Raw genomic sequence first — 19,680 nt, 5'->3', positions numbered from 1 at the left:
CCGGAGGAGACTCCAATCCTCTGCACACGCCCAGTCTCTCAGGACATCACAAGAGCCTAGGGCTTGCCTTTTAATAAAAAACATTAGCTATTCCTTTATTCCTTCAAACGTCCTAATTTGTGCCCGAGGGCCAGCCAACCCCTGTGGTCACATGGTCCCTGCTGGTGGAGCCTCCCCAGCCTCCAGCTGCTTTGGCTGTTTCTCCGGAAGCGTCGGTGCGGGGCTCTCTGGGTGGGTAGGCTCACGAGGGTCCAGCACAGCTCCTGCATCCTGGAACACAGAGAAGCCTGGATGGTGGGGACCCCCAGATGGCACTGTAGGGCAAGAAGCACAGGCAGGCACCGTGCCCCACAGAACCAGGCTGGCTGCCCACCTGCAGTCCATGCAGGGACCCTGCTGAGGGCGGGCCCGGGAGCCTGGGTGGGCTTCTCATGGGACATCCCATCCCCCACTGCCAGCATCCCCTCTGTGGACCCATCTGCCCTAGTCCCAGACCTAGGACCTCTCCAGGCACAGCCCCCACCGTGCTCAGAGGAGCCGACTCCTACCTCTGGGAACCTGTGGACCTGGACGTCCTTCCCTCCACGGGATCTCCACCCCATAAACTCAACTTATCTGTGCTGAGTGCCTAGTTGGTGCCTGCCATCCGCACACTGAGGCCCCAGCAGCACCAACCACGTTACTGCCTGCATGGGCGCACATTCATGCCACAGCTGACACTTATAAAACACGTCAAGTGTAGAGAGGAGAGTGCCAGCAACACAGACGGGTGCCGGGACTGTGGCGCTACCTCAAAAAAGCCACGGGTAGCATCTCTGAGCAGCTGACCACTGACCAGAAGAGACATGATTGAAATAAGGGAAAAGCCTTACAGACAGAGAAGACAAACAGCACAGCAGTGCAAAGGCCCTGAGGCACACGCATGCTAGCAAGCAGGAAGCACCACAGCTGGAGGCGTGGAACCCAGTGGCAAAGGGAGGTTAGATGGCCCACCCCAGGGCCTCCAAGATCCCAGAGCCCTGTATATACCCACACCCAACCTAAGATCATCACACTTGATAGGAGCTCCAAAGGGCCAGCCTACTCTGCACCTGGACTGCTATTGGCTCCCACACGCCCAGAGCATGGCCACAGGGAAGGCCCGCGCTTACCCTGCGTTCACACCAGCCGCCTCCTCTTCCGGGCATGCCAGGCATGCCGAGTTCTCAGCACATCAAGGTTGTCTAAACTGTCTAGGCAGGAAGAGCCCTGCCCAGGGTCTGGGGCTTCCTGTAACAGAACCCAGGCAGAGAAGGACAAGAGTGACTCCCCAGCAGAACATGCCAGGGAGGAAGCTGTGTCCTGACACCGCAGCACCAGGGACACACGGCTCCCCAGACCTGTCCCTGTGGAGATAGGGTGGCTTGTGGATGAATGGAAGCCACAGAAGTGTAGACATGTCCCCCTCCCTGGGCATCCCCACCTGGGGACTCCAATTCCCTTGGTGACGCCAGAGCCAGCGTCCCATGTCCTGGTTCTCCCAGCCAGGCCAGCAGGGCAGCGCCGAGGAACACAGGTGACTGCCAGTAGAGAGCCTGCAGGCAGGACAAGGGACAGGAAGCTCTCCCTCCCATAGCCCCAGCCCCAGCCCTCCCTCTGCTGTCCTGACAGCACAAAGGTGGAGTCCTAGCGGCAGGAGACCCCACAGCCTCCCTGTTGTGGCACACAGTGAGAGATGTAGCTCCCCTGCTGGCCCCAGGAACAGGGCCAGAGGACACCTTGCCAGGAGCCCCGGGGCCACCACTTCCCGTGTTTGTCAGGCTTTTTGCCAGGGAAGAAGGGAAGCAGTCTGCAGCCGTGGCTCAGAAAGCTCTTCTGGGGTACACAGCGCCAGAGCTGGCGGCTGGAAGAATCTCGGTGTTCCCAGACACGCAGAGCCACCTCTGCATAGCTGGTGCCCCAGTGGAGGGTCTGTGTGCACATGGGGTGCCGGGACCCAAAATAACCCACTCCCTCTGGTGAGGCTATGTGGTGGGGCCCCAAGAGGGGCCGAGGGGCTACAGAGCTTCCTTCCTGTTTTCCACACTGGCCTCAGGGCCTCGTCCACAGACTGTGCAGACCTGGAGTCTGCTTCCTCCTCCTCAGCAACCCGCGGGCCAGGACTCCCGACTGGGTGCGGGCGCTGCCCCTGGTGGCGGGGCGGGGGGGCCCTCTGTGCCCACGGCCACCTACCTGAGGGGGGAGAGAGGCCGCCGGCCCGGCCTGAGGACCTCCTGCGGAGCAGCCATCTCTGAGCTCCAGCTCCTCCAGGTCACTCTCACTCTCGGGCTCAGCCCTCGTGGCCACGGACAGGGTGGTGGGGACGCCGTGTGGAGACAGGGTGGCCAGGAGTGCGGGGAGGGTGAAAGTGGCCAGGAAGCGGGCCTTCAGCAGCAGGTAGGCCGGGCTGTCCTGGAGCTGCCGGTGCACCTGTCCCAGTGAGGCCTGCAGGGCTCCAGCCGCCCCACTGGACGTGAGGGAGGTGGCTTTCTGCTCCAAGGCCTTCTTGTGGAGCAGGAGTCCCGACAAGGCCCGGAGGCTGTACAAGGCAGGGGGCTGGTAGGGCAGCCTGGTCCCTAGTGGGGGCACACACACCCCCTGCTGTCCCCTCAGCCACTCCCGCACGGCTGCCTCACTCTCCTGGGACAGGAGGTCCAGGTCCAGGGTACCCCTCTCAGCCCCAGGCCGGGGTGGGGGTAGCCTTTCCAGGCCCAGAGGCCCTGTGAGTCCCCCTGGCCCTGGGGACCCCGGTGTCCCTCCTGGGCCACTCCCAGGGCCAGTGCCCGCTTGCAGAGGTAGCCGGCTGCACGAGGGGTGTCTGGCTTCAGGGCGGTCAGCTGTCATGGTCTGAGAGGGTATCCTGGGCTCGGCTATTTCCCTGGCCGCTTGGGCCTCTCCAGGGAAGGACGATCCCCCACGGGCATGGGACCCGTCACTGCCCACTTCCACAGAACTTTGGGATGGGCAGAACCTTGGAAGGGTCGCGAGGTCTGTCCTAGAGGGAGGATCTGAGCCTGTGTCCACGGTGGCTGGGGGCCGCCCAGGGTGGCTCTGCCCAGGGGGCCTGGGGCCCCGGCCTGCCTGCATCCCAGGCAGCGCGGGCAGCAGAGGCGCGGACAGTCCTTCGGGGTCAGGGGTCCCCGCTGGCCCAGGAAGGCCCACCACGGCCGGCACTGGGAGCAGTCCCTGGGCTGTGAGCACCCAGGTGACGGGCAGAGAGGTGCCGGCTGCCACGTGTGGCCCGCCCTGGTGCGAGGCCAGAGCTGGCGTCAGGCTGAGGGGCTGGACGGGCAGCTGGACGGGGCTGGAGCCGGCAGGGGGGACGAGCGGCACCTCCGGCAGGCGCGGCTTCCGGGATGCGGCGGGGGCCCGAGCCTGTCCCGGGCCGCCCTGATGGCCGCTCCCCAGGGCCTGGCTGGGAACCGGAGCTCTGCAGGCTGCGGGAGCAGCCTCTGTGGAGGCCAGGCCGCGGGCCCCGACGGGCAGGGAGGAGGGCTGCTTGTCCTCCGCTGACGCGCTCAGGCCCGTGGCTGCAGGGTCTGCGGCAGCCGGGCCCGAGGCTGCGGGGCTAGGGGGCGCCTCTGGGAGACAGGGCTGGAGCACGAGTGGGGAGAGCAGCAGCTGTGGCGGGAGCGCCACGGTGCCTACGGCGGCCTTCCTGGCCCGGGCCTCTCGAAGCCGCTTCTCCCGCAGCAGCTCGGAGACAGTCTTGGGCTTGGGGCGGGGGCCGCACAGAGCTGGCAGGGGCGCCTGCAGACCGGACTCAGCTCGGCAGGGCCGCAACCCCCTGCTCCCTTTTTGGCTGGTGCTCTGCCTTGCAGCTTCCTGCGCTGGCAGGTTCCGGAGGCCGCGGCCTGCAGGAGACACGTGCAGGTGACCTCCACGTGAGTGGACTGTGCACAGGCCTCCCAGATGTCCCAGCGGAGGGCCCGCAGGGAGGGAGGGCGGCTGCTGGGGGCCCAGAGCAAGAGCCTTAGGATCTCATCCGCACGTTCCCAGACCTCCCGGAGCTCCTGCCGTGGCCAGGGCAGTAGGGCTTGCTGGGCACTGGTCAGCTTGTACTGCACACGGGTGCCGGCCTTCAGTATCTCCAACACGACTGCTGGGCACCACCACCCGCCTCGCAGGGTCTCCCTGGGCCCCAGACCCTTGCATGATGCTGCTGGTGTGTGGAGGCTGGCGGCGGCCCGAACACCCAGGGCTGGCTTATGTGCAGGGAAGGTTGGAGCCTGAGCAGCTGCCTCGCCCACTCCTGGCAGGCATGCTACTGTCCCCACCGTGGGACTCGGACAAGACCTGTCACCGAGGCCATGGCTGTGCTGCTCAGAGCCCGAGGCACAACGCCCCTTCCCACTAGGCTAGGTGCTGAAAACAAGAGCGGCGACAGACGGTACCTGCGGCGTCCTGTGACGGTGACATCTGAAACACAAGAGCCAGCGCTTCAGGAAGTCCCAGGCCCAGGCCCACTTCTCCACCCACAGCAAGACCCTCCTCCTGCCCTCACCTGCAGTGGGAGGGGGAGTGGGGGCCCCGGGCACCAAGGCCTGCCTCCCTCCCTCCCCACATCCTCTTACAGGAACCACTGGGTGAGCTCATCATGGTGGGGTCAGGGCTGTGTGGTCTGAGGGAGAAGCAGGGGCCTGGCTCTCCAGGCAGAACTCGGGGGATCTGGGGCCTGGATGGGGCTCCAAAGGGCCAACCCGGTCACTCTGTCATTCCCTTCAGTTGTGACGACCCAGGTACACGGCCTCTCGCTGACAGACCCCCATGCCTGGCATCCCACCCCAGCAGGGCCGATGCCCAGAACAGTAGATGCCCAAGGGCTCGGAAGCCTCCACGCAGGGCCGATGCGGTACCAGCGCTGGTTCTGCCCCTGTGGACGTGTCGTGACGCCCTCAGGACCGCAGGCAGACAGGGAGACACCTCCCAGGAGGGCCGGCACAAGGGGGCCAAGAGCCAGCAGGGCTGCTCTCAGGGACGGGCCCTGCCTCTAGGGACCCAAGAACACGTCCTGTCCCGTACTTCCTGGTGTTGGGAAGGGGAGGAAGGGGTGACACAGGCCAGGTGAGCCTGTGCCCAGTGCTCACTCCCGCTCCTCACCTGCAGCAGCCCAGGCGCTGGGTCCCGAGCGCCAGTCTGGAGCAGGGCAGGAGTCTGGGCCTTCCTCTCCCGAACGACCTCCATGCAGCCAGCAGTATCGATCTGGAGCAACTGCGGGACGCGTGTGATGAGCACATGGCACAGGCCGGACAAGAGCCCACCCCCCTCCCTGTCCGGGACTGAGATGATGAGGGCGTCTGTAACCGAACTTGAGCCTGCTCTGACCACTACTCAGGGGAGGTCTGGAGGCTGGCACAGGCCCTGAAGACCACGACGCCTTCGCTCAGGCCCTGCCTGGCCTCAGGGCCTGGGGGCATCGGAGCAGAGCCCCCACCGGGCTGGGGTGTGCGTCCCCCAAGCTTCCACACTTCCCAGCACCCCGTCCCTTCTCAAGGAGTTTAACTGATGGTGGTAGGGACAGGGCTGCCCCTTCCACAGGGACCAGCCTGCCAAGCATCACAGGCCACTGAAAGACCCTTTCAAGGCTCTGAACCTTCAGAGAATTAGACCTCAAGAAGTGGGCCCGGCTTCACCCGAGGCAGGCTCTGCCTCACGGGACTCCTCACCTGGATAAAGAGGGTGAACGCAGGGGTGCTGGCCAGCCGGGCTTCCTCCAGCTGCTTCCGGATGCCATCGGCTGAGGAAGCGAGCGTGCGTGTGTGGTTAGCAAGGCCCCTCGTCTCGGGCCCCAGAGAACCCTGCATCCATCTGCCACCACGCTCAGCCAGAAGGAAGGGCAGGAGCCCGGAGAGAAGGCTGACCTTGACTGGCCTTCGGAGCCCCCCAGACAGCTTTCCAGAAACCTGCACGCAGGCACTGTGCGCCTGAGCCCTGAGAAGACCCTAGCTAAGGCCTGAATGCTGGTCAATCCCAGACCATCTCCCCTGGGCTAGTCAGGTTGGAGACAAAACCCAATCAGCCCTCCGAGGGGACCTCCCTATGCACCTCCCTGTCCCAGCAGAGTGACCCTCCATCTGCCCGGGGTCTCCCCACTCCCGGGCTCCACAGGAGGCTCTCAGTGGAGCCCAGGGGCAGTACCTCGGGTGGGTACGGTGGCAGGCCTCCGGGGGAAGCACGGCAGGACGACGTCACCCACCCATGGGCTCACGGCCATCAGAAGTTGACGCTCAAGGAGCCTCCTCTGTAGGGCATGTCCCCGCCACCGCCGCCTGCTCCCAATTGTCCTGTGCCACAGCTGCCGTACAGGGGGCCCGGCCACACCGTCACTGGCACTGGTCTCCAGGGATGAGCTGAGCAGGCACGGCTGCCTCAGTTTCTCCTGAGTAAGGAAGAAAGGCACCTGGGCTTCCCGGCCAGGCTTGGCTCCCAGACTGCCCATGCCACACCCCCTTCTCCCTGGACTGGGGAGGAGCCCTGGGCCGCCAGGGCAGTGGCGGTGGGGGCCAGCCCCTACCAGCGTCTGGCGCCGGTGGGCTGTGTTGGTCCTGAGCACCTGCAGCACGGTCTCCAGCGGCACCTTCAGCAGACGACTCCCGCTCTGAGGGACAGATGGCGTGAGGCGGGGCCTGTGGGGAGCACAGGGCCCGCAGGGCAGCGTGCACACCCCCGCACCCAGATCCCAGCGCGGAGTGGTGGGAACTGTCCTGAAGTGAGGTGGCCTCAGTGGGTCCCAAGGGCCTGGCACCCACGTGCCTGGCAGGCTCGGCTGCAGCCAGCACTGGCGGAGGTCCCTGCTTCTCCAGCTGGCGCCCCTTGCCGATGGCACCACAGGAGCCTGATGGTCACAAATGTGGCAGAGAAGCCACGCACAGCGGGGACTGGTGCATACACTCTGTCCAGACGCTCGGACAGCCTGCCGTCCCCTCAGGTGCCACTGAGGGGAGTCTCTGACCTCTCCCAGCATACACGGCCTGCTCGCCGCAACCCTGCGCGCAGCTGGAGCCAGGCAGGCGGCCAGGGCTCCGACACGGCGGACACGGACCGGACGGGCGTACACGGGGCCGGACAAGGTGGGCCCATGCAAGTGGACACTGGGACCCTGCACGGGGGAGGTGTCTGGCCTTTTGCAAGCCAGGAGGACACCCCCTGCTTGCTGCCCCTACCCCGCCGCTGCTCAGGGATGTATGGATCAGAAACGGCTCCAAGTCCGTGGGCCCACCAGGCAGTACCCTCAGCAGCTCCCCTGCTCGGCTTGTAAAGCGAACCCATGGGGAAACAGGGGCGGCTGCTCTGGACATGACTCTCCTGAGACAGCCAGAAGCGAGTACTCTATCGGGCCGGGACGGGTATCTGCTCTGCCGCACCCAGGAAGTCCACCGATGTGAGGTCAGACCGGCCCGCAGTGCCTCGGCTCCAGCTTCGCGACCCCAGAGCAGCAAGTGGGACGCAGCACCAGGGCCCATGGCCTACCTTGTGTGCTGGCTCCTCTGAGTTTGAGACGTCAGTGTCCGCTGAGTCTGGGCACCCGATGCCTCTCGTGCTGGTGCTGTGGGTCCCGGAGGGAGCGTCTGCCTGGCCCGCCTCCTCAGTGGGGCGACTGGCTCTGCTGCTCTCCTGAGCCTCGCTGGAGCCCCTGGGAGGGTGGGGGGAGGCAGCACGGCGTCCTGGCCAGCCTTGGGCTCCCCCTCCACACGGCTCACTGGTGCTCTGCCTGGCAGGCACCCACAGGTCCATGTCCGGCACGGTGTGCTGAGCCGATGGGAGCTCCTGGTCACCCGCCCGGGCCTCCGGGGCTTCCTCTGGCTCCGAGTCCTCACTGTCCCTGCTGCTGCCGCCGCTGCCTCCGCCCTCGCCACCGCTGTCCCCGCTGCTGCTGTCCCCACTGCTGGAGCTCCACCGCACGCTGCGGAGGGGCCTCCGTCTCCTCTTCCCCCGACTCTGCTTCTTCTGTGGGGAAAGGCTACTTGGAGGTCTCGGCTGCCCAGGGCTCACGGACCAGGGGCAACCAGCAGGCAGGCTAGCCCTTTGGGGAGAGCCCAAGCAGGCTGGGACATGGAGCACTGGGAGTACAGGCCCCCTGGCCCCTGACTGCCTTGAGGGGACAGCAGCTATCGGGAGAGGCCAGGGCTCTCTGCCCTCAGCTTCCGGGAAGAAGAGACACCAGGACCAGAAACCAGATGTCCCTCTTCCACTCCCCGCTCGGCAGTGATGTGGCCCCACAGGTGATGGGGCTTTGGGACGGACTTTGGTGGAGACACACCCTGACCATGATCTTCCACTTGCTCAGACACTGGGAGCCCGTCCGGTGCGGCAGCTCAGACGCTATCCTTGCCCAGTGACCTATAAAGCACAACAGCGTGGAAGTTGCTTCCCACAGTCTTTGACGACAAGCTCACGGCCTGAGTGAGAGGCTCTTCTCGCACGCGTGCCGCCTCTGTACATGGCCTGCGTCGCATTCCCGGAGAATGCACGCCCGCCGCGCACGGCCCCCCGCGGGAGAGCAGTTTCCGAACCGCAGCGCACAGCGAGGCCTTTAGAAAGAGTCTAGGGGACGCACGACGGGAGGGAAGAACCCAACTGCGTTTATGTGAAGACGGCCCCTGCCTGTCTGCCACACCCCGGCGTCTACACCAAACACTGCAAATTATTCTCTTCCCGACAGCGCAGGCGGGAGAAGACCGGTGCCTTGTTTTTAGAGCAGGGGGACGCCGGGCCACAGTCAGCATTCCGCGTGTGCCCGAAGCCGGCAAACCCACACCTCGGGTCTGTTCTTAGGAAACACCGCACACAGCGAGCAGACTCAGGCCGGCTCTGGAGCCGAAACGAGAAAGCATGGAAATGCGCGTCAGCGGTTGGGCAGCTGAGGCCGTTCTGGGGTCTTCCTCAGGAAGACAGAACGTGCTGTCGACAACAGCGGGAAGGCACAGGACGCGTGAAGACCGAAGGTTCACGACGGATGACTACAATGCTACGTTGTAAAGCGGGAAACAGCGGGACCCGGGAGCTCACATCGAATGCCTCAGCTTTATGAAGCTGCCCCAGAAACGGGCCCAGAGTGGGTCGGGCAGGCGTGTGCGGCCGGGAGCAGCCGTCTCCAGGGGAGGAGTGGAGCCAAGGCGCTCCCGAACCTTCCCTTCCGACCACGCGTCAGCGCACAAGGCGGAAGAGCCGCTGCCCCAAGCTGGGGAGATGCCGGGGACCGGAGGGGCTGGCGTCGCCACCAGCCGCGCTCCCGGGGGCTCCGGGCAGCAGGCCCAGGACTCACCGACGCCGTGCTTGCCGATCAGCTCGAGCAGCTTCCCCTCCTCGCTGGCGGCCCACCGGCCCTTCTTCAAGCCAGCCTGCAGCCGCCGCACATACCTGCGGGCAGCAACGACACGGGGATATTTTGGGCGCCACAATGCCCTCCTGCAGCTGTCCCCGCTCCCACGGCTGTCCCCTTGTTGGCAAGGGCTCTGGGACCCGGCACCAAAAGCTCATGACTAAAGAGAAAATTCAGATGAACTGAATTCCGTCAACAACCTTTTCAGCGTGTCTATAGGACGCCATTGGGCAAGCCACGGCGACGCGGCTCCGGATGAGGGACTAGCAGCCGAGCACGTATCCGTGCACACAAAGCCACCACACACGGACAACATGGTTCGTGACCGGGCGGCACGGTATAAATGGGTGTTTCTCCAGAGCAGACATGCAAAGGGCCGGTCCACGCACCAATGCTCAACGCCAGGGGCCACCGACAGAAGCCACTGAGACACCACCTGCCACCCTGCGCCGGCTGGAGCTGCCGGGGGTGCTGAGCTCCCAGAGCCTCCCGTGGGTGCACCGCTGTGGGAGACCAGGGCAGCCCTGTGTGTCCCGGAAACCCCACTCGCAGGCGCACACCCAGGAGTGACTAGCATGCCCATCCACACAGATGCTTGTGTACGGGCTCCCGTCGTCAAGGTGCGTCCACAGGGGGAGCGTCAGGCCTTTGTCGTCCACGTATCTTTTTAAACTTCGCTACACCCAACATGGGGCTCAAACCCACGGCCCCGAGATCAAGAGTCGCACATTCCACTGACCGCACCAACCAGGAGCCCGCCCTGGGTTGCATCGTTAAGGCCGAGAGGTACCCTACCGTCCGTCCGACCCCAAAACAACTTTTGTTGTTGACCTGCTCCCCTGCTGACAGACACCCTGTTCCCGCATGTGGCTGCTATGAGCGGCGCAGCTCTGACTGCACGCGGGCAGGTGCCCGGTTTTGGGGGCCGTGCGGCGGCTCAGCCAGCTCCCGAGGAAGCTCACGCTGTCCTCCGTGGGTGCGGCTTCGTGCTCTCATCTACACCCACCCCCTGGCACACTCTTAAAGCGCCCGTCCAGAGGCGCACAAGGTGCCAGATCGCTGCCGCCCTGGTGTTTCCACAGCGACTGAGGCCGGCGAGCCCGGTCTCCTGTGCTCTCCGGAAAAGGCCCGGCTTGAGCCCTCAACTGTTTGTTGAGGAAACAGCATTTCCCCGGGGCCAATCACACGCTCTGAAGGTGCCTGGGGTGACAGCCGCACAGCTCACCGACGACAGTGATCCCCGGACCATACCCCTCGCGGGAACATGTCATACGACACGTGGACTCTGTCATTAGGAACTGTTACAAAAAGCCAGGCTGAAGAAAGGAGATTGCCCGGGTGGCCTTCCAGAGACCTTGCAGTCAGGGATCTGGAAAACGGACTTTAGCCACAGGCTCAGGGTAATGTCCCCGGGCCACTGTGGCTTGTGCCTGTACAAAAGCCTGGTTCGAAAAAACAGGGATCCTGCTTCCCGACCAGCCACCCCGGGTATGCAGGGCTCTCACGACCACCCCAGCCTCCACCAACAGACCATCTGGGGCCACAGACGGCTCGCCCACCCTCTTGGCCTCCCCGGAAGTGACCCTAGCAAGGCCTCCCTCCCCAGAGAGGTCCAACTCACCGGTCTCGGCACTGGGCATCGCTCCTACCTGGCACCTCTTCCCGGATTTTAAACCAGTCCTGCTGCCCGTACTTCGCAACTGCTTGAAGCAGCTTCTGCAGGACAGGATGGCAAACACGTGAGCCTCTGCAGGCCACCGCGAGCTCCCCAGGCCGTGTCAGTCTGTTTTGGCAGGGACGGCTCCCCTGGGTGTCTGCGGCCGCCCACTTACCGCGTCTTCCTCGGGGGCCCAGAACCCCTTCTTCAGGCTGGGGTCCAGGCTCTTGGTCCACCGATAGATGAGCTGCATGGAGTCCCTCCCTTCCATGTAGTAGACAACTGGGGACAGACGGGACCCGCGGTGTAGAGGGTGGGTGACCCTGGACGTCCCCCTCCAGCCCCACCAGCTGGTCGCGACCGTGCCGCCTCTGCCCAGGCGGGGCCTCGGGTTGGGGGGGGTGCCCTGCGAGCCGCAGCAGGGGCCCAGGCAGGCACTCACTCCTCCGGTAGGGGATGTGGCTGCCGACGCGCATCTCCCGAACGAGCTGGGCGAGCAGGCGGTCCTCCTCGTGCGTCCACTCCTTGCGCTTCAGGGCCTTGTTGTGCTGCTGGTACTGCTGCAGGCACTGGAAGGCGCTGCGGTTGGTCTTCCCGAGGCCCCAGAGCAAAGCAGAGTGGGCGTCACTGGCATGCACCCTTCTCAGAGCAGTGAGCTAGCGGCTCCCACCAGACCCCGCGGGGACAGCGGAGGGCCTGAGGCCAGAAGGCCACGAAGCACTCAGTCTGTGCGCTCACAGACACACAGCGCGTCCTGAAAGCCTGTGACGCTGCATCCACGTGACCCCAAAGCGACACTGGGCTCCTCAGGGAAATGCCCTGTTCCGCAGCTGGGGGTGGAGCCTCCCGCAGAACACGTGCCTCTGACGCCACGGGGGCCGCGCTGATGCCCTAAGCTGGGCACCGACCAGCTTCCCTGAAGCCTCCATCGAGGGCGGCTGAGCGGTGCCTGCACGTCGGGGCGGGGGGGGGGACACCGTCCTAGGAGAGCTCTGGGGAGGACTGCAGCCTGGCCCCCACATGCGCGCCCGCCCGGCTCGTGAGCCGCCAGTGTCCACAGCAGACGTGGGGCCCAAGCCTGTCCCCTCACTCGTGCCCTGACAGGAAAACCAGTGCTTCGATTTGAACTCTTTTCTCCTAAAGAAAACCCTCGGGGCGCAGAGAACACATACAGCTGGACACGTGCAGCCTGCAGGCTCACGAAGTTTGGGTGTGGGGATACCTTTTAGGACACGATGCCAAGAGCGCGGTCCCGGAAAGACCAGGGCAGCGGGCCGTTGCGAGGACAGAGTCCTGCTGGCCGCGGAAGACAAGATTAGGGCAGCGAGAAGACGAGGCGCAGAGAGAAAAACCCGTGGAAGCCTGTGATTCCAAACGCACAGGACGGTCTTTAAGACTCATCAGAAAACAATGAAAAATAAACCACAAGTCTCCACGGGCACCAAGCCAGCAATGACATGCGGGCGAGAACGAAAGCGTCCTATGTTCAGCCACACAGACGCAGACGCGAATGTGACGCTGCCACGCGCCTGTGAGGACGGCCATGTCTGGAGCCTGGATGCCGCCACATGCCAGGGACACAAGGCAGCAGGACCCTCGTTTGTGGCTGGGGGTCCCGGCATGGGGCGGCCACTGTGGAGGACGGAACCAGGCGTCCGCAGGATGCGGCGGCTCCTTGGCGTTTACGCGGAGCAGCTGAGCACTCACATCTCCACAGACGCCTGCGCACAGACCTCAACAGCAGCTTCCCAGCCACCGGATCCCAAGCGTGACCAAGATGCCCTTAGCAGCTGGAGGGACAAAGTGATGTCCACCCAGAAAACAGCACGTTATTAGCGCCACAGCACCACGAGCGGCCAGGCCGGGAGAGGGCCCGGAAGCACCTGTTCCTGAGAGGACGGGGCTGTCCGGATGGGCTGCACGCGGCAGGACCCGGCTCCAGGCCATCCCGGAAGAGGCCGGCAGGGCACCCGAGTGTGCGAGGCCACCCCGCAGAAGCGTGTCCCCATGCCCTGCCCACGCCCACACAGGGCACCCAGCCCGCAGGACAGCCCTGCCTGCCACGGTCGGCTTCAGGCGCCGGCGCAACAGCACAGGCCCATCCCGGGTTACACGGAAGCGCCGTTCTGGCTGGGGCGCCGATGGCGAGGGCGCCGGACGGACGGGGAGGCCCTGTGCCTGCCTCTCGGTTTACTGCGAACCAACACAGTTCTCAACCAACGCACTAAATAAAACCCCAGAAACTAAAAAAGACTAAAAACGACTTTAAGCCTGACTTACTGAGAGTACACAGCCTAAGTGCGCGTGCGCCAGCTTCCTCAGCGGCTCCGTGTGCGGAGCGTGGCCAGCAGACACGGTGGGGGTCGGGGGTGGGGGGACGGACCATGCCTTTCTGATGCCGGCATGGCGCTCTGACCGAGCAGCTCTACGGACCGAGCTCAGCAGGACAGACAGGCCATCTGCCACCCTCGGGGTCTACACTGGTCTCTGGCTTCAGTTCAGTTTAGCTCAGTTCGCGGTGATCGCGCTGCCTGTCCGCAGCAGCGATCAGCTCAAAAACGGGGCTGCACTCCTCAGCCTCCCAGGCCACGCCGCTGAAACTCAAACCAGGGCACCACCTGAAGGATTCCGGAGATGCCTGAGCATGGACGAGAGAAGCACCTCCCTACGCTAAGGCCCACAGAGGCGGCGAGAGCCACAGAGAGCCGTTCTCAGCACAGCGAGCCTCCAACACCTGCACGGCGCAAACAGGCCAAGTGAAGCCCTTGGTCCTCACCTTAGAAACAGCACAAGAGCCCAGAGAAAACTGGGAAAAGTGCTCCTCTCAGAACCCATCAGAACCAACTCCTGAGCTGGATAAAAACGAGGTAGGCTCCAGAAGGAAGCCAGAGACAGGCCTTGGGAGGGAGGTGGAGGGCAGGTGAGCACTCGGAGACCGGAGGCTGAGGAACCGTAAGCTTCCAGAGACTCAGCCCAGAGAGCGGTGGAGAGGCTGTCCTCTCTGCCAGCCACACCCTCAAGGGCGGCAGGATGAAGAAATCTGCAGGCTCCCAGCGCTGGGCTGTGACCCGTGGCCCGTGGCAACCCCAAACCTGCCCAGCCTCCCCGACCTGCACCCGAGGCCCCTCCAGTCCTCACCCCCAGCTCCTTGGCGATCTTCTGCCACTGCAGGTGGCCATGCTGGGCTGCGATGGCCTTCAGCTGGTCCACCTCCTGCCCGCTCCACTCCTGCTTGTTGATGCTCGGATGCTCCCAGTTCTGCCAGAATTTCCGGATCTCCTCCGCACTGCGGCCACCCTCGAACTGCACCGGCAGAGAAACCCAACCTGTAGGGGCCATCGCTCACGGACAGCTGGCGGCTGGGCACCCGGGAAGAAGTGGGATCCCCGTCCAGTTTGCCAGGACTCACACAGCCAGAAGTGGGGGTTCGGCTCCAAGCATAAAGCCTGAACCTTCCCACTCGTCTGCCTCAGAAAAGGCAGCACACCCCAGTGGGGCGGGCCCAACATGCGGTTGCCCAAGGTCTCGCGGCAGGTGCGGCCACCGGGGACACAGCCTGACTGCCTGAACCTGACCTTGCCGATGATCCCAGCCCCTGCCCTCAGCTGCCAGGACGGCCGTGAGCCGCCAGCCCAGTGCTGCCCCCACTCACGTTGACATTGGAAATCTTCTCCCAGTCGTGGCCGTCCAGCCTGTTCCCCAGCAAGGTCTCCTCTGGGAGCTGCCTGGCGGAAGGGACAGGCGGCCAGGGTCACGCCAGGCCTTCCGCAGCTCTCCCAGGCCACACCCTCCCTGGAAGGCGCAGCTCACCGGATCTCCTGGATCTCCTTCTCTGCCTCCTTGCTCTGCTTCTCCAGGACCTGCCGCTCTGCCTCGCTTGTCACCCTACTCCGTTTCTGGTGCAAGTACTCAAGCCTACGGGGCAGGCAGACACACCAGAGTCACCCCCATCAGGGCCGCACTCTGGGGGGTAGGGGTGGGCGTGCTGGGGCCAGCGTGGCTTCCTGAGGACCAGCACGCGTGTCCTGCACAGGATAAAGCCATGTGTCAGGGAGCGGATGCCAAAGCCTGGCTCCGACCTCAAGCAGGAAACTGCCCACGGGCAGCAGCGGCGCTCCCTCTCCTGGCTGTCACCATGCTCGCATCAGGCCCAGACAGTAATGACTACTGGCCAGAGTCCCAGCTGCCCGCCTTGGGCAGTATGCAGGGAGAGGTTCTGCGGGCGGCCTGGCGACAAGCCAAAGCCTACTTAAGCCTGTGGTCGCCCCTTCTGGAGGCCAGGGAGGAGGAAACCATCCCTGAAAACAAATCCTGACCCACACATCAAGCCGTGACACCAGAGGCAGCCCCTGGGACCCCTGGCCCAGCCACAGGTGCATGTGAAATGGTCACATGGTGTCACACCAGCACAACGTAAAAAGACCATCTCATGAACGATCCGCATTCAGACCAGAGAAACTGCCCCAGCAGCACGACTGCACGACTGGGCCTGCCTGGGTCTTGCACACCCGACCTCAAGCACAGATGCCTCTTTGGGGGAAAGTCCCAGGGATCAGCGCCTCTCCTGCTCGAGCGGAGGGACGTGGCCACACGGAGTAGCTGTCACCAAGCATCCAGCCCGGACTGCCCCCAGTCACCGGGGAGGCTGGCGGCCGCAGCTGTGCTCAGACTTACTTCAGTAACTTGGGCTGAAGCAGGCGCTGCAGGCGGTCGCTGACCACCGACCTTCGGAGCAAGGCCTTTTCCCAGTTCTTCCCTGACGAGACACGACGACGTCAGCAGCGCCTTCCCCTACCCTGATGCGAGGATGTGGTGGGCACACAACCAGGCCAGGACCACAGGGCTGGCGGGGGGGCCGGCTGCGGGCAGGGGGCCCTCTGCCCAGTGAGCTGGACGCCTTGACCCGAGCTCACAGCTGGCCCCTGGGGCTGGGCTTTCAGAAAGGGAGACCTGACGGTGAGCTGTAGGAAAGGGGGTCCCCACATAGCATGAGCCAGGCAGGGGCTTTGAGGGGCCAGTCCCAGGGGTCAGGGCGCAAAGGAGTTCACAGAACGGCAAGAGGGCGTCTGAGGAGAGACAGGGCTGGGGCGCTGAGACCCAACAGAGGCACGTACATTTAGTCACCAGGAGCTCCTCGAAAGCCTTGATGCCCTGGGCGGCCTTCTCCCGAGTCTCTTCGTTGGCAGGAGGCCCCTGCCCGATAAAGCACTGTCAGGTCGTGGCCAGGACCCAGGTACGTACACCTTACGGGCCAAGCACGTCGCTCTGGGCCCCACTAGGACGCTGGAGCCTTTCCCTTGGCCTCCTCGAGCAGCTCGGCCACGTGGGAGGCCCGACACCAGACCCCTGGGGCCAGAGCTGCTCCCCGGGGAGTGGCTGGGGGCCGAGAGGCGTGTGGGGTGGGCTCGGCGGCTCCACAGGACCTCGCTACCAGGCCGGCACAACTCGTCCAAGCTGCCCTGCCCATGGTGCCACCTCTTACGGAAATATCCCCGGGGATGATCTGTGAAGCTGAGGTTAGCAGGCCACGCTCCAGGGCCGGAGACCCTTTCACCGCCGGCAACCGAGGAGAGTTTAAGGAGAGTGGAGAGCATCATTCTGGACAGTCCCAGGATTTCCCAACACCCACAGCTGTGGAGATGAGCGCTCCTTCCACACAGCCTGCTGCCCACCCCCAACCTCCTCGATGAGAGCAGGGCCCCCGCCACTCACCACTCCGGTCACCCTGTCCTTGAAGTAGGGCTTCATGAAGTGCCCTATGTACAGACTCGGGGGCAGGCTCTTGCCGTCCTTTGCCTTGGGGCCTTTGGACCCTGCCAGGTCACACAGGATCTCCTCCTGTGGCAGATACAAGGGGCCCTCTGGGGTCAGGCGGCAGTGACTCCCTTTGCGGATGAGGGGACCTGGGCAGTCAGGGAGCAGAGCTCAAAGCCCTGGTTCTGGGGTGTCTGGCCAGGGGCGTTCTTAGGGCCTGGACCTGTCCTACCTGCTGCTCCCGGTTCTGGGCCAGCAGGAGGCTGACCTCCGCCAGCCTCTCCTGGATGACCTCCTGGTAGACCATGTTCAACTGCAGGCAGGTCTCTGGGTCTTCGGGGAGGGTCTTGTCCTTGGGGTCATCCTCACCGTTGCTGGCCTCACCCCACCGCTCCTCTTCCTGGTTACGGGAGGAAACTGCTGCTGAGGAAGGAGGCACACAGCCGCCACCCCCGACCCCCCAGCCCGCGACCCAGGGCAGCGCAACGAGAATCTAAGCTCATGCTCTGGTCCCAGGACCAGCAGGAGACCCCCGATGTGGGACTGTGTCCAGCGCGTGCCCATTCCATAACTTCAGACAGGAAAGAAACATCTGGGAATACGTCTCGGGTGGGAACGTACGAGGAACCTCTTTACCGTCCTCTTTCCACAAAAGGCGTTTCCATAGCACTCAAGGCTCAGGACAGGCCCCTGTGCCCTTACCACCACCAGGGGACAACACGTGTGAGGATGGCCAGCAGGACCTTCGGGCGAGGAACTACAGTAAATCTACGTCAGGGGCACTATCCTGCCGTTAAACACGGAAATTAATTCTGCACCTACTGCCTTCGTGAAAGAACACGCAACAAACTATAAAAACTCTCTGACGACTTTACGTGTGATCCTAAAATAAACACAAGTAGCACTAAAAACCGGCCGGACGCAGGGTCTACGTGCCGAGCACCGTCTAGGACTGACTTGTGCTGTGACTGCCCCACTGCACGCTGGAAACTGGGGCACAGACAAGCAACCACGGGGCCGGACCCGGGCGGCAAGCACGCCGGAAACCTTCCACGTGTGGCTCCACGCCCACGCTCACACGCATCAGGAAGCTCGGCAGAGCCAGGAGACATGAATGCCGAGCCTCAGATGAAGGTCATCCTGGAGCAATTTCAATTTTGGTGACAAATACTTGGGGACATATCACCGGCAATACCAAAGACACGGAAAACCTGAAACGTGCTCTGAGCAACCCCCCCTTGGTCCTGGGTGCACTGGCATGGGTGGCGTCTGTCTCAGTGGGCACCACAGCCAGCTCAGGCCAGTAGTTACCGAGCCTGGGGATCCCGCAGCCTCCGAGTCTTCGTCTGGCAGCGAATCTGTGGGAACACAAACACACTGTGCAGGGGATGGCGACAGGAGCCCACAGCCACCACAGAAACGACGCGCAGGTGCAACACAGGGTCGCTTCCTGATGGCCACCAGCAGCGGAAGGGCTGAAGGGCCTCGGGACAGAAGTGCACCTGCATCCCCAGCAGCCAGCAGCTGAGCGCTATTCACCAATAGGCAAGACGGGCCCCGAACCGAGGGCAGGGTCAGCCCAGAGAGGGCAGATGCACCAGGACCACGCAGGGAGCGCTTGCAGGGGCCAGCACCGTCCTAGGGGTGCTGGAGTTAGTTGGGGGCAGGGGCAGGGCTGAGGGCTTGGAGGAGCTGGAAACTCTGCGGAACAGCCTCAGAGCTGCCCCCGAGGCTGCGGAGAGGCCTGAGGGCCCAGTTTCTCCTAGACTCTGACCCCGTGAGCAGGTTCCCAATCAGAGCTGTGCAAGGGGCCTCTGGGCCCAGGGAAGCACAGAGGACAGCGCGTGGGGGTGGCTCTCAGCTGCCCGGCACGATGGCCACTGACAAGCTGAGCTCTGCAACCTTCCGGCCACTGAGGAGGACAGCTGGCCGTCCTCACCGGACAACGCGCTCGCTCCCGGCCCTCTGAGGACAAGCGCTAACGGCCGCCTCGGGGAGTAAAGGCCGAGGTCAGCGTGGCCGAGCACTGCACTGGCCTGGAGGGGCCGGCCGGCTCCAGCTGCGGCCCCTGAGAGCTCACCTGCATCGGAATCCAAGCCCAGGCCGGATGCTGAGATGCCCACTGCGGCGCCCGAGGAGCTGGGGTCCAGGATCCGCTCGAGCTCTGCAATCTCCTTCGCTATCTTCTCTCTTTCCGCGTTCACATCCATGACCTCAACCTGCCGCGGCACAGGCCCCAGGCCTTCAGAGACCCGCCCTTCGCACATGCCAGCCGTGGGGGGACAACAGAAACCGGCCAGAGCAGGCGGTCCGGCGTGGGGGAGGGGCCTGGGCCGTGGCCGGACGCCCCCAAACCCCACAAGCACCCGCTGCCGGCTCCCCAGGCGCTGAGGCCATGTGGACGCGGCCGGCCCGCTCAGAGGACGTGACCGGCGGGCGGCAGGGGCGCGGGCAGCGGCAGGGCCGCAGAGCCCGTCTTCCCACGGCCGCACGGGCACCGGGGCCGACGCGGCAGGCTCCGGACTCCGGACGCGGGTCACCAGCGCACACGGGCGAGGCCCCGGCGCGCAGCACAGGCACGGCCGGCCCCGGGGACACGCGGCGGGGCTCCCGCACCCACAGGGCGCCCGCGGGACCTGCTCCCTGAAGCAGCGCCCGTGCGGGGGGCCGGCAGGGAAAGGGTCCCGCGGCCTCGCGAGCGCGGCCCGACGCCGGAGCCGGGGGCCTGGGAGCCCGACCCGCCGTGAGCCCAGCGGCCGCCTCCGCCGCGGCGCGGTCCCGGCTTCGCGCCTCCCGCCCGCCCGGGCCCCTCCCCGGCGACGGCCCCGCCGGCCTCACCGCCGACCCCGCCGGCCTCACCGCCGTCCCCGCCGTTCGCACCCCCGACCTAGCCCTCCGCGGCGCCGCCGCCCCCCACACTTCCGGCGAC

The 19,680-nt window shown here is 64.8% G+C and overlaps 1 protein-coding gene across 4 annotated transcripts; it reads right to left on the bottom strand.

Moving 5' to 3' along the window:
* Positions 1 to 57: 57 nt before the first annotated feature.
* On the bottom strand, positions 58 to 19,680 carry SNAPC4 (small nuclear RNA activating complex polypeptide 4). 4 transcript variants are annotated; one of them, XM_059410324.1, is made up of 25 exons: positions 19,611 to 19,680; positions 18,832 to 18,970; positions 18,063 to 18,109; positions 16,984 to 17,151; positions 16,710 to 16,835; positions 16,112 to 16,190; positions 15,672 to 15,753; positions 14,808 to 14,912; positions 14,650 to 14,722; positions 14,136 to 14,300; positions 11,440 to 11,587; positions 11,173 to 11,279; positions 10,990 to 11,056; positions 10,566 to 10,638; positions 9,284 to 9,378; positions 8,279 to 8,358; positions 7,489 to 7,965; positions 6,533 to 6,616; positions 6,157 to 6,397; positions 5,685 to 5,755; positions 5,119 to 5,229; positions 4,413 to 4,437; positions 2,212 to 3,872; positions 1,152 to 1,269; positions 58 to 270 (listed from the first exon to the last, which is right to left on the bottom strand). In XM_059410324.1, the coding sequence occupies exons 2-24, from the start codon at positions 18,959 to 18,961 to the stop codon at positions 1,159 to 1,161; spliced, it is 4,326 nt and encodes a 1,441-aa protein (XP_059266307.1). In that variant the 5' UTR covers positions 18,962 to 18,970; positions 19,611 to 19,680; the 3' UTR covers positions 58 to 270; positions 1,152 to 1,158. The 4 variants fall into 4 exon arrangements, with proteins under 4 accessions (XP_059266307.1, XP_059266308.1, XP_059266305.1 ...); XM_059410325.1 differs by having other exon boundaries at positions 19,590 to 19,671; XM_059410322.1 differs by lacking the exon at positions 19,611 to 19,680 and having other exon boundaries at positions 18,832 to 19,115.

This window comes from Mustela nigripes, chromosome 9 (assembly GCF_022355385.1).
Source record: "Mustela nigripes isolate SB6536 chromosome 9, MUSNIG.SB6536, whole genome shotgun sequence".
NCBI lineage: Eukaryota > Metazoa > Chordata > Mammalia > Carnivora > Mustelidae > Mustela > Mustela nigripes.
Note: the sequence above shows the minus strand (reverse complement) of the source record. Positions and strands in the feature narration are given on the sequence as shown.